Here is a 14,129-nt window from a genome sequence, read left to right on the forward strand (position 1 = left end):
TCACACTTGTTTCATGTCCCTATCTGTAGATGCCTGTCAAAATTCAGAGTTGTATTTTTCTTACAGAACACTAATCGATCTGTCAACCACAGATATAAGCACTTTGACTGGTTGTATGAGCGTCTCCTGGTTAAATTCGGATTAGCCATTCCAATCCCATCTCTTCCAGACAAGCAAGTAACAGGTAATTTTTCACAGTTTTGAATTCATGGAATGGGAAGTAAGGAGATCACTCTTCTACAAGATTCAGTTATTTCTTGCCTTTTCCCACTATTTTTAAAGGAGGTATAAAAAAAAAAAACAAACCCCAACCTTTCACCATTCAATAATTATGATGAGTTGTGATGGCCTGTTGATAATAAAATATCAGCACTAAGTGCGTCATTTCAGAACTCAAGTTTACTTATCTAGTCCAGTGATTTAAAAATAAATAAAATAATTAAAACCAACAAAAAAACCTCAAAACACCCTAGTTACTACAGAAGAGAATACTGATTACTGGAGAGAAGAGATAACTACTTCTGTTCCATGTTTGCTGATTGTCTGGAGAAATGGTTTTTGAGGGGGTTCTCTGTGTGTGTGTGTGTGTGTGTGTGTGTCGTTTTTTCTTTTGCATTTGATTGTAAAGCACTGATTGCATATGAAGCAAAGCTCCCAGAGGAAAGGGAGCATCCACTGACAAACTGGGGTTTTTTGCTCACAATTAAAATGTTGCAGCTGTTTCTCCTGTTGCTTGATTTCACACTTGATTTAGAAAGCATCTTACATTTGTATAGCATTCTGCTCTGGTTTGATGTTAGTTCAGCTTGACCAAACTTTCTGATGCTTACGGAAGTCTTTTGTTCTGACTTCAAGAAAAGTAGTATTTAACCCTTTTAAATGTTCATGAGTTGAGTCATTGCAATTGAATATGGTAACACCTGTGTGTTTTCAAATAGTCTCTGACTTCATTTCTACAAGAGTGTGCTCGAGTGCATGTGAAGAAAAGAATTAGACACCTATATAGGAGGAAAATGCATTACTTTTGCCTATTTCCACTTGAGTGTGTTCTGGTAAGATTTTATATGGCCTTTAAGACAACCAGCCAAAACCAAACACACAAAAGCCGGCATGTCGCCAACCATGTGCCTGGGGGCATCACTGAAAATGTGGCAGCTCTGCTGGGTTTGAAGAAAGCTAAGCATTGATGCAGGTGCTGGGATAAATGCCGAGGAAACTGAAAAGTGAGGAAGCGACTTCCTCCCCTCCCCTTAATCTCATGTTTAGAATTCACCAGTATTTTTTTCTTGGACGTGTTCATGTGGATTAAAAGGAAACCATGAGACCTGATGGGATCTCTAGATTTTATTGTAACTGTATTTTAAAAGACTCAAGAATTTGGCATCACAGTCAAAGCTTGCCTGTGATTTTCAGTCCTCTGGAGTCAGTGGGAGAGGGTAACTTGTCTCAAGAAAAAAGGAAAAAAAAAAAAAAGCACACGTCTCTTTTTTGAAACATGATGAGAAACTGAAAAAATAGTAATTTTTTCATTGTGTTTAGGAGGCTTCTTTCTGAAGACTGTCTAGAAAAGTATTTCTGTGTTTTAGTCTTGGAAAAGCAAGACTCTCTACAAACAGACTGACTTTGCGAAGGATCTTGCTGGTAATGATATGCCTAGTGACCAGCACATAACTTCCAAGCGTTGCTGTTCCTGTTGCCTTGCAATCCTTATGCTGGCAGGAATGATGCAGAGGTTTCAGTATAGATTAAGGGTGGAACAAGTTATTGCTGCAGGTTTAACAATGTCTCTTCTATAGTAGTTGTTTTCTATTTTTTTTTTCTAGATAATTTACAGGACATGTACTGATACCCAGACGTCTTTTTTTCACTAGTTGTATTCTTTACCTGCTAGTCTTGCTAGCTTCCATATTTGCAATAAAAACTAAATAAAAAAATAACACAAAAATACCCCATCTCAACTTTGTGGAGTTGCTGCCATAGTAACTACACAGTAGAATTATACTGAAGAGTACAAGCGCTCAAAATTTGTCATCTGCGCTGCTATGGAAATTAGAAGAGTTGGGTGCTGAAGGAATCTCTCGTTCCTTTCAAATACATCCTATTCACTGTATGCTTCAGAAATCTGATGTCGTGCATTTTTTTAATTGGAAAAGATTCTCTCAAGGCACAGTTTGTGGTAAAACTAAAAGGTTCTTGTAAATACACAGTGATGATGCACTACTGTTTTAAATAAGTAACAAATTTCCTTTTATTTTTTTAAATAGGTTGTGTTAAAATCTCTTAACTACCAAAAAATCAGTTAGTCTTACATGTATGTATTCTAACCACTTTCATCCATGTGATTTATTGAGATTTTTTTTGAGTTTTTTTTCCCCAACACATTCATTTATGTATACAGAAATATATTTATGGGAGGTACTGCTTTTTTAAATCTGCTATTTGTATCTGAGCAGTCCGGTTTCAAAAGCTTTGTTAGCTAGGACCTGACAACTTGGAAAGTAAGTAGTTCCTTTTTCTCCAACATTATTGAGCTTTACATTGACCAAGAATTTATTAGACTGTATCAGAAAAATACCTGTATTCCAAGCTTGTGCCTAGCTTCTGTCTTGGGTCATCTGAATACTTAATGTTTCCATACAAAAGTTTATTTTATTTTTTTTTTCCCAAAAAAACCTGATTTGAATTGTGGGTGAATTAGGGCTTTTTAATATTTCCTGACTATCTTTAAAAGGAGGAGTACTCTTGGTCAGTAACCAAGATACTGTCATTAAGGTAGTTCTGATTTGTCAGCATAATGTTTCCTTCTTGGAAATTCGGAGTCATTAAATGGTTAATAACTCACCATCTGAATTACAGATTCAGTTTTAATTAAAAAAAAAAAAGCAGTGGGTGTTAAAGTAGAAATGTAACAATTACTGTTTAACATATAACAGGGCGCTTTGAAGAAGAATTTATCAAAATGCGTATGGAGAGGCTGCAAGCTTGGATGACGAGGATGTGTCGCCATCCTGTTGTCTCAGAAAGTGAAGTTTTCCAGCAATTTCTCAATTTCCGAGATGAGAAGGTAGGAAATAAAGTTGACACAGACTGAGTCTGAGAAATTGCTCCCTAGCACCATCCCACTTTGGAGGAAGAGTTCAGCTTTGCAGCCTTCTCATTTGTCTGCCTCCCTGTGGGCAGTAGTGACGAGCTGAAAGCTGCTGGCTTTACTAACTAACTAACTAAGCTGATTGGTCAAAATGACGCATAAAGTTGCTTGTGTGAAATGCTATGTGCTGTTCCAACAGAGGTGTGCTCTTTGAAGTAGCCTTGTTGCCAGTCTTTCAAGGACCCTTTGTGTTCTCCAGCAGAATAGGAATATACATGACAACTCTTTTAGCTGTTGCTCTGATCTGTCTCTGTTGGAATTGCTAATTACTGTGGTCCTCTGCTGCTTTGCTAGCAGAAGCTACTGGGTAACAGTTCTAGGATGTGTCTGGTCCTGTATTATATTTTAAAAACATCTCCCCCTCCCTCAACAACACAATTCTGTCTGAAATGGGTTGTAATAGCATTACGCTGCAGTCTTACTTGATGTAATACCTTTTTTATTCCCTCCACCACCACCCCCCCAAGCATTTTCTTATGCTTTTTACAGAGGTTTTAATATCTTCACCTTCAGTAAATAATGGTTTCCTCATGACTGAGCTCCAGCTCTGTTACTAATTTGTGTAACTACACAGAGTGAAAACTCTGCTGCTTTCTCCTCAAAATAGTCATGCTTCTAATACTCAGACTTTGCTGAAAAAGTAAATGATCCTTGGGGGCTTTGAAGACCAGACTGCATAAAGCCCTGAGTAACTAAGGTCATAGCTGACCCTTTTTGAGTAGGAGGTTGGACTACAAACCTTCTGAGGTCGCTTCCAGCAAGAATTACTCTGTGATCCTCTAAGTAGAGGCTTAATAACATAGAAAGTAGCAGTCCTAGTGACGTGATATTTGGGTGGCCAGTGGAGAATTGTATAATTATGCTAGCTAGTCAGCAGTTCTTAGTGTCTAACCTATGGACTGGTAGAACAGATAGATGTTGCAATACATGTAGAATTTTTAACCTTTTTATCTGTTCCCACTAAACTTAGTATGGCAATTGCGTAATAGTCTCGTGATCTTCTTGAGTAGCTTCTGATATCAGCACTATCAGATGTGCAGAGACAGCTGAATATAATTGCTATTACACTGTGTTTCAGTCATATACAAAAAGGGTCTGTTTACCCCAGAATCTAGAAAACAAAGTGCACAAGGGGGGGAAAACTTTAAGAAACCTTGACCCCACTGAAACTCATTTAAGAGGTTTTAACTTGTGTAGTCTATCAGTTAACTGTTCTTCTAAACATTTTGTTCACTGCTTAAGTACAGGCCTTTAAAGCTGCATGAACAGTGGTGGTCAAATGTTTGTCTGTTGTATTTTTTTATTTTCTCTTTTTGTTTTTTTTTTTTTTTCTTAAGGAGTGGAAAACTGGAAAGCGGAAGGCAGAAAAGGATGAAACTGTTGGAGTCATGATCTTTTCTACAATGGAACCAGAAGCTCCTGATTTGGACATGGTAGAAATGTAAGGTGGTTTCTTTTTGCATGGACATCATGCATTTGGATATACAACAGATACTGAGCTAATATAAAATGAGAATATTAAGCGTGCATATTTGAGGAAGCATTCACCAAGGCAGAGCTGAAAAATTGTTTGAATAAGACTTTCATATCAACTTCTCCAAAACTTGGTGGAACTCCATTGTAATGTCTCTGACTTCAGCAGCTGAATACTGATCCTAAAAAGATGTATGCAAAACTAGTTGATGAGCTAGAGTACTGGCAGATCCTATGGAGTTATGTTTTATATTGCTATGGAAGTATATTGGGGGCATCCTTCTGGAAGTGCAAATGCATATATTTATTTTATATGTGTATATGTTAGATATACATACACTTTCTTATGTATAGCGCTGTTGGTGGTAGACCTCTGGGTTTCATAGAGTGAAAGAGTGGATTTACTCTGCAGCCTTTATTTCACTCCTTTAGGCTTAATATTTTTCTTAGAAGATACGTAGTATGCATGGCATGCTTTGCTTGCTGTTGTAGAACATAGGAACTTGGATAATGTTTTGTGTCTGAAACTGGATAAATTAGATAGAAGTGTTTATAGTAGCAAAGCAGTAGTGTACCTACATGTGGAAATAACCCAGCATAGGTTTTATCCAAGTAATGCAGTACATTTTAAGATGTATATAATAGCTGTGTGGTAGCAGTTCTGTACTAGTAAGAAAGATGGACATTTTTAGGTCACTTTGAACACGAGGATTTCAAATTTGACTACTTAAGTATTTTATATAAATCCCGGTGGTATAAAAGCTTAAAGGGTGAACCAGAGGAAGGATTTTGTATGTAGGGTGCAGGAGAGAGTGAGTCTATACTATATACAGAACCCTGTCAGGGAACGACCAGCGTGTGGTCTGCTGAACAATTTGTCCCCAGACAGGGTGAGGGCAGGCAACCAGCCCAGGGGGAATGGTCCCCAGAGGGTATTGGCTCCTGGGCTGGGGCTGGCAGCCTGAGGTGGTTCTGGGGATCTATCTACCAGTATTACAGGGGTGGCTGTAACACCTCAGACATCCACACCGTGTTCCAGTGCCTGGGAACATCTTAGGGTGCTGTTAAAAGTGTGTATGAACATAGTCTCAAAAGCCATTACTCCTGTAAGTGGACAGACCAGCTTTTTCAGTAGTTCTTAGGTTCTTCAGTGAAAAGAAGCTCTTTACTGAAACAATTTTGCCAATACTTTGGCAGTACTGTGTCATCCTGGTTTTGATCAAAGGATGGTAACCCTGTGCTGGTTCATGAATTTTTTCTGTGATCATGATACTGTAAAGAATGAAGCGCAGAAAATTAAAAGGATGATTTGCTACTGTGAAAATTGGAGTAAAACAAGGGTCTCTTGGAAAGTCCAGGTTCTGTTTCTGTGCAAATAACTCTTTGGGGAGTGTTTCCAGCTGAGGAAGGCATCAGTGGGGAGGTGGGAGTCTCTAGGTGCTTGGGCCAGAGCTGGAGTTGCTGCCCTGGCTCTGGGGAGTCGCTTGGGGTTGCCTTGCTGTGAGAGCTTTTCATACGGGCTTTGGCTGAGAGCATTTGTAAGATCTGATGCAGTTTGAATAATTCTCATTGAAAATTAGAAAATATACATCTAGTTTTCTTTTGTAGAGTTCATAGAGCATTGCTGTGTATGCAGGCTATGTTAATGGGAAGCTTCGATAGCTGCATCAAAACATGCTTAAAGAGGGGTAAAAAGGCACATACTAATTCACAATTCTCTTTTGAGCATCAGATTTTTTTCCTCTGCATAACACGACTGAACACAATGGTATTATCAATATAATATGAAGTTATGCATATATTTATTTCCCTAGAAGAACTGCTATATTAATTTTTATTTACCTATTTTAGACTTTTATTAAAATATCTGGAAAAATTATTTTATTTATATTGGTTCATTGTTGTACAAATTTTGCTACTTCTGTTACTCTAACATCTGATTTACTGTCAATGTGGGGTCTTTCTATTTGTGTTAAGTGCTCGAGGGATGCATTTTCCTCAAATCAGATTTTGCTGTTCTGTTAATATTTGATCTCATTGGGGAGGATATTTGACTTCTGTTTTGAAGGTAACTAACTATAGTCCAGTACCGTATGTTTAATGGTGGGGGGGGGAATAGAATGAAAAATGCATGTATCTAAAGGGAGGAAATTCAGTGAAATGACAGAGATTTCAATGAATTCATTTATTTCTCTCATTTCTTTTTTTAATATCTAGTTGACACTGCTAAACATTTCGATAATTGCGTTTAAAGTTAGCATAATGCATCTGTTAAACTGCTCTTTCATTTTGCTTTTTCCAAATGTCACAGAGAACAGAAATGTGATGCAGTGGGTAGGTTCACCAAAGCAATGGATGATGGAGTTAGAGAACTGCTGACAGTGGGACAAGAACACTGGAAGAGGTGTACAGGGCGTAAGTGTCCTTTCTGAACTTGGCAGTCATTTCTGTGTTGCTTTTCTCTGGTGTTTGTTTTGGGTTTTTTTTTGTCATAGTTTTTGTTGTTTATAATTCAAGGCACATCTTAAAACTAAAGGAAATCCTAAATTATCGTGAGGATTGGCATATGGCGTATGGCATTCTGGCTGCTTTCAGTGTCTGAGAGTATAAATTGTACAAGATTTTTGTTTGTGGAGTAGTTTTTTGTGCTTTTTTTTTCTTTCTCTCCTAACAGAAATATCTGGTCCCTGTCCATAGGTTTAAAAATATTAAAAGTTAAATTCTTCTAGTAATCCAGCTAAAGACCTTGTTGGACCTGTTCTCATGTATTTGTCACTTATCTACATTTTAGTGACATGGGCAAAGTAGACCTGTCTATTTGATGAAATTGTAAACGATTGCATTTTATTAACCCCTTATTTAGGATTCTTGCATGCCAGGAGGGAGTGATTTAAAGATGAAATTACTTTGAAAAAAGAAAAAACAACTTGATTCTAACTTAATCTTTAGCCCAATTCTTTTTCTCCTATCTTGTCTCTTCCTTCCCACAGATATTTAGGGTTGCAGAACTTCACACCAAGTCCCTATGACTCTGCCTGGGCTCTAATTTCCTAGTCCACAGCAGTGTTCAGTGTTTGTGGCCACCACAAGGCAGCTATTGAAAGGAAGCAGGTACTACAGCTGAGGATCATAATGAGAAACACTTCAGGGCAGGCTGTAGTGTCTGGCAACCAAAGACCTATCACATAAATCTCCTCAAATCTCCTCCATTCCCCCCCCTCTTTTTTTTCCCCTTTTTTTTAACTCCCACAAAAAAGCATTGTCTCCGGACTTGGGAGTAAGTACAGCTCCCGAGTTATCTCTTTGCTGCTTTCTAATCTAACGCTGCAGCTGACTGGAGGGAATGGGAAGCATAGAAGCCCAGTCTCTTCTGGTAGTGATTACATTGGACCTTAGCATCTGTAGGATGTGAACTTTAAATTACTTATGTTTCTGCACTTTGAATAAGAGAGTTTCCTTCTGCGCATCACTGACCCTCCTCCTGGTCAAAAATAATCTAACTAACACAGGATATAGATCTAACACTGTACAGATCTCACTTCACTAGGGAATGATACCAGAGGGGAAGTGGAGCTCAGGGGAAGAAATAAGGTTCCTCAGATGAGCCTAGAAATTAGCATTGTTTTGCGGTTACAAAAGTAATGAACAAAACCACCATCGTTAAGGGCTGGCCTGTGACTTGTGCTTACAGCAGAGATTCAGTGCTTTAGATATGAAATGGCTCTTGTAATACTTACAGCTATTAAGTAGTTAGTATAAACACAGTAAGTCAGGTGTGATTGCATTGAGAATTTTAACTTTCCAGACATTCATACTGAGTAGAAAAAAAGAGACTGGTAAATCGAGATACGCAAAACTGAAGAATTTCAGTAGTCTCTTAGGTTTTAAGTTCCCTGTCAGCTCTGTTCCCAACTCCTAGTCAGAAGTATTTTTGGCACTTCCTGAGCAATAGTTACGTGCATTCTATTCTATGACATTTTAAATGACTGACAATGGAAACTTCCTAAATGCAAGTGAAAAGAAACCAAACGTTCTTCACTGAAGTTTCCATTGCGGATTCAGTAACAAGTTAATGGCTGATAACAGAAGTCTAGTACTCTGAATGGTACCTATTGTATAAGAAATACCAGTTGTCATAAATAATCTAACTTCTGTGCAACAACTTGATGAAAGATAATCAACAAAATTATGCGGTTTGGGGGCTTGTTTGGGTTTTTTTACCACACAGAGAGGTTCCTCTTTGAAAATCAGATTGTGTGGGATGCTAGAGCAACTAAAAAAACTTCTTACCTGGACAGCGTACCCTCTGAATACAAATGTTTGACAGCAAAAAGCACATCTATTTGGTTATTTTTCTGCTAGCATAAGTAACTTACAAAAAATTGGTTTTGCTTTTCAGATTGCTTTTTAGGCCTCTGGGGTGGTGGTGTTCAGAGTGTTAATAATGAATGCACTCATAAATCACAGCTTATTGACTTCACTGTGAGGAAGCAATTTATGCATACGTTTTCAATAAATAGATTATAAAAAACAATTTTATTATGATGGTACTTGCATCAGGTTTTATCCCTAGATAATCTTGGTTTCTGGAGCCTTTAAATACAAAATCCATGATTTGAGGAGAGTTTAGGTATTATACATCTGTATAATAATCCCCTCTCTTAAAATACTAATGAGATCTGTTCTTCATATCACTGCACCACTTCTGCTCCCACCCTACCCCCCAGCAGGTCAAAGTCTGCTCATGAGGGTGAGAAAAAAAATCTCACTGTATACATATGAGGACTGAGCTAGGAGTGCAGTGAGATTTTTATTTTATTTTTTTTTTAATATAGCAGTCACACACTGTTTCCTCAACTGTTTGTGGCTTTCAAGAAATCCAGATTGCAATTGCTTTATCCAGTTTTGGAACATCTGTAGCAGGGGAGGGGGTAAGAATGTGATTGTAAATGCTTCACTAGAGGAAATGTAAAACCTAGTTGATTTTGACATCTGCTTCTGTCAAGTTTTGGAGATGCTGCAGATTTAGTCTCACTTACCCTTGTGGGTTTTTGCTTCTGTCTCCCTCTTTTCCCCAATCCTTTTCCACCCTTTCAGCACTACCCAAGGAATACCAGAAGATAGGAAAAGCATTGCAGAGCCTGGCACTGGTCTTCAGCACTAGCGGATACCAAGGTACTTCTATAGCTTCATTTGTACTTCACTTAACAAAAGATACTTTAATTACATCATGGTACATCTTTTGCCAAAGATCTTCATGTTTTCCTCTTTGAACTTCAGATGCCAAACATGATTCTGGAAAAAATATTAAAAACTTGTTTCCCTGTGTGTAATACGGGATTTTTAGATTCTAGTCTGAAATCTTGTTTTCTCTCACTGTATAATCATGTGGTGGGTTGGGGGTGGTGGAGTTTAGTTTGATCTCATTAATATATAATCTGGTCACTGACACGACTGACAAAACATGCTGTAACATTTTTTTTTTTGTGATATCAAAGGAAAGGGGAAAAGGTGCAGCCTTGAAAATATCCGTCATGGAATTATTGTGTGACTGACTTAATGAAACAACAATTCCACATGGGGATGGAAAACCTACTACAAGATTTTCAGATATCATTATGTTGGCTGCTGTAGGCTTTTCTTGTCCTTCACCTTTCCTTCTCCTTCAGGAGCTCTAAAATAGAGCCTGTCATGTAGGGTATGAAAGTTGTGGGAGGTAAAAGGAGGGCATCAGTTGCTCAGAGTTCTCCTAAAATGTTAGTCTTTAGGCCAAACTTAAAATCCTACTTTGATATACTAAATTCTGCTGATGTTTTCCAGATAACTGGAAAATATTTCCTCATATCCCACAGGGAGCTAATGGAGTCCATTTTCTCTGGGATTCTTCTGTCAAATGTATTTATTTTTTTTTCCTAGATTTAATAGCAAATTTTCTTTGTTCTAAAACGTAAAACGTTATGGCACAGAAGCTTCCTGAAATCTTTTCATCTTAGGACTTGGGACCAGTACTTACTCTGACTACTCATCTATCCCTTGCTTTGTATTCTTGAAGCTTTTTTTCCCAATAACCCATGTATTAAACCACACCAAGTTCAGCTTCTCTGCTGATGTAGTTTGTTCTCATCTTTGTCCTGTACTTCAACAGGATGACTGCTTAGTTAGAATTGGAGCATAGCATAAAACATTACTTTTGGATGTGAGAACCAAGTAGGGGATTTGCATAGTCCTGTACTCTTAGCATAGGTTAGAAAACTGTAAATCTAGCCAGATACAATCTGTAGCAAGAATTCTTGAGAAAGGACTGAAAATTGCTTGAACTATAACACACGTTCTTTTGCCAGGGTAAAGGGAAAACAATGTGACTTAAAGCTAGGATGCAAAACTGCAGATCAACCTTACGGAGGAAAGCTTCAGTTTGATTTCCAGCATCTTTGAATGGTATGAAAAAATAGATCCCATGATGCTTGGGAACAAGGCAAGGGTGTTTCTCTTTGCCGCTTGCCCAGTTGTACCTGGTTGCACCCTAGTATCTTGCTGAGGAAAATGCCCTTCCCACTGATGCCTTTGTCCTGATTCCATATACTTTGCTCTTTTTAGTAACTGGTACACCAGTGTATTTTTTCAGAATTAGTAATATGTGGGATTCTTTGCTTTTTAATTTGAGTTCCCAAGAAGAGAGAATAAATGCAGTGCACATGTTGCTTTAAATGTCTTCATAACTGCTGCCCTGACTCTGTCCTGCCTGCTGTTCGTGTACAATTTCATTTGATGGTTGCCTCTCAGGTACGGGTCTGTGGATTAAGCAGACTCTGTGCAAGAGATGTAAGCACCTGGATTTGAACTGATAGGATGTGCCTTTTCTGTTCTCAATGTTAAAAAGAAGGCACTGGGACCTGTTCCTTCAAATGAAGTACTATATCTAGGCTGAGTATGGGGTATGACTTCTGTGGACTATCAGTAAAGAGGAATGGCTCCTTCAGCCATACTTAAAGGCACTCAGTTCGGTTTCTGTTAGGAGCTGAATCTTTTCATCCTCTTCTTATTTTTTTTTTTTTTAAGTACTTGAGTTGTGGAAGTTCAAACGTATAGGCTGCTGAAGATTGCAATGACTGATTTGATGATATGAACATTTCCATCTACTGATAGATGACTTCTGTCATACTGTATACACTGTTAGTTGGTTCACTTGCGCAGTCAGGATGGGACGTATCTGCTTTCCTTGCCTCTTTCATCAGTGCTGCCTGCTTGCTCTGCAAAGCTTTATTATGTGTGGTGAATGTCTGCTGCCTTCTCTTCTGATTGCCAACCTAAAATGTTTAAGATTGCACCAGGCAAGATACACTTGCTAATCTGACTCACTGAAGCTCTCTTTCTTATGCTCTAGAATGAGTCATATCAGTTAGTAGCCAGCCACAATGCATATTGGGAATCTGTCCCCAGTATTTGCAGAGGCAAGGGTACCTTTAGAACTATTAAGGACACATTGAGAGGTTCTTATCTTGGCCATGGGCCTATGTACCCATTGGTTTTAAGAGCACATGCTTTGAAGTATGATCCTGGCCAAAAAATGCATATTGGACAGTTCCAGAATATGCCTGCAAGTGTCTTGCAGCCTGGCACTGTCTTGCCTATGCTGTCGCATCATACGATGCTCTTAGGTTAACGCAGCCTTAAATAGCATGGCTTCTCTTCTGCGGTGCCAAATCTGGGCGAGTCTTTCTCCTATATCAAGAAAATGTGAATGGCTGTGGTATACCATTCAACCATAGTAAGATCTCCTAATCCTGCATCACCCCTCAGGAATTTTGTTAGGCAGTTACATGCAAGTTTCACTATCCTGCCAGCTAGCAACAGGCACATCTTGCCTTCCAGTCTGCTGGCATGCTGAGCATTATCAGTCTGATGTGTACTTGTCAAGAAAAGTCTTGCTACAAGTAGTTCCCTAGTACATCAAACTTGATCTCTTTCCTACTCCTGGATTCCGTTAAAACATGCTTTGAAAGAGAAGCAAAGAAAACAAAAGCACTTCTTGACAAAAAAAAAAAAAATCTGCTGCCCTAATCAAGCCTCACAGAACATTAGTTCCCTCAGTGTGCCTGGTGTATTCCCTCAGAGGTGATAATCGCTGACATTTGCCAAGCAGTTGAACTGCTAAGAGATTCTCTGCTAAACATCTCCAAAAGGCTCCTCATAGTTTTACATCTTCCTTCATCTCCCTATGACAGCATGCAGGCCTGTAAATCAATGAAAATATCAGTTTCTCGTTGTGGTTGAGTTAAAATATCTGTAGAATATTTCTGCCCATTTTAACTGGTCTTTTGACAACTACCTTTAGTCAGTGCTTTTAAGCCCTCTCTGTTTCTTGGGTGGATACATGTAATGTACCCTGCCTTAATTTTGTTGTGTCAGCAGCATGTGGGGCTTTCTGCTTTTCCATTGATTAAAGAACGCCTGACATCCTGGTATATCATTGCACTGGGACCCAGCTCAGCTTTCTCAGCTTGAGTTAAGAAACTCATTCCCTGCTTCACATCGGTTCAGAAGCTGAGAATGCTAGATAGAAACTTGGCCCTGTCCAAGTAACAAAACTCTGACCAAAACCTGTGCTGACAACAGTGATTGGGAGCTATCTGCTGCTGGAATTTAAGTAACTCTGCTGGGTGAGCATGTGGGTTGTGTGCAGTGTCTCTGACAAGGTGGCCTGGTGTAGGGACTGGCCGACGGGCATGGTGTGACACTGCTGATAACGTGTATTAGAACTTGGAGGGTGCAGCAGATGAAAGATGAAATCTGACTTAAGGCTGCCCTGGCACTACCTGTAAAAGAGATTGCAGGAGAAAAGGATGCGTGAGGAGCTGCAGATATTCTACCACTTGTGTGTCTGCCTATTGTCGGGATCCACTGTCTGGAACAACTGTTAAATATACTGTCCCTTAGCCCTACTTCTGGAGGAGCGTGAATGCCTCTGCTAGTAGTAGAAACTCTTAATGCACCCTGTGCCTTCTACAAGCTGGCTTTCTGCCCTGCTGCCCCCAAATGAAAGAGGATCGGTGTTGGAAGGGTTTGTCTGGATTCTTTGAAGCTCCAATCTGTGAAGGCCCTTTGAGTGGGTTCTGCACAAAAGGGGACAATTCTCTCTTTCTACTCAAATATACGTACTCTTCTTTTTGCTCAGATAGGAATAGTCATCGTCTCTTATGGCGTTATGAAACAAATGGCAGCATCTAGAGCAACCTGGCTTCTGATTCTAATTAAAGCCGCATCATGTTTTGTCCTAAAATCTAAGACTCAGTTGCCTAAGCAGCAGTTACCTCAAGGTCATATCTGAGCAGAATTCAGGTGAATTCTTAAATAATGAAATTATTTAAGTCTACCTGAAATAATGAAACTGACCTCCCTGAAATGTTTTTATTTTACAACAATGTGCAGATATCTCCTGAATTATGTACGTCTTGGAGCTCACAATGGGGTTTCATATTGCTTTTATTTTTATTTTATCCAGATAACT

General features: G+C 38.9%; 1 protein-coding gene across 3 annotated transcripts in view; it reads left to right on the forward strand.

Annotated features, from left to right (window-relative positions):
* SNX9 (sorting nexin 9) overlaps positions 1-14,129 on the forward strand; it is a 69,179-nt gene that overhangs the window by 42,843 nt on the left and 12,207 nt on the right. For all 3 annotated transcript variants that reach the window (XM_063329392.1, XM_063329390.1, XM_063329393.1), the window contains exons 9-13: positions 67-184; positions 2,934-3,064; positions 4,486-4,589; positions 6,933-7,036; positions 9,719-9,796. In XM_063329392.1, the coding sequence (XP_063185462.1) occupies positions 67-184; positions 2,934-3,064; positions 4,486-4,589; positions 6,933-7,036; positions 9,719-9,796 (535 nt within the window). The remainder of the gene's footprint in view (positions 1-66; positions 185-2,933; positions 3,065-4,485; positions 4,590-6,932; positions 7,037-9,718; positions 9,797-14,129) is intronic.

The sequence above is a fragment of the Chroicocephalus ridibundus genome, chromosome 3 (genome assembly GCF_963924245.1).
Source record: "Chroicocephalus ridibundus chromosome 3, bChrRid1.1, whole genome shotgun sequence".
Lineage (NCBI taxonomy): Eukaryota > Metazoa > Chordata > Aves > Charadriiformes > Laridae > Chroicocephalus > Chroicocephalus ridibundus.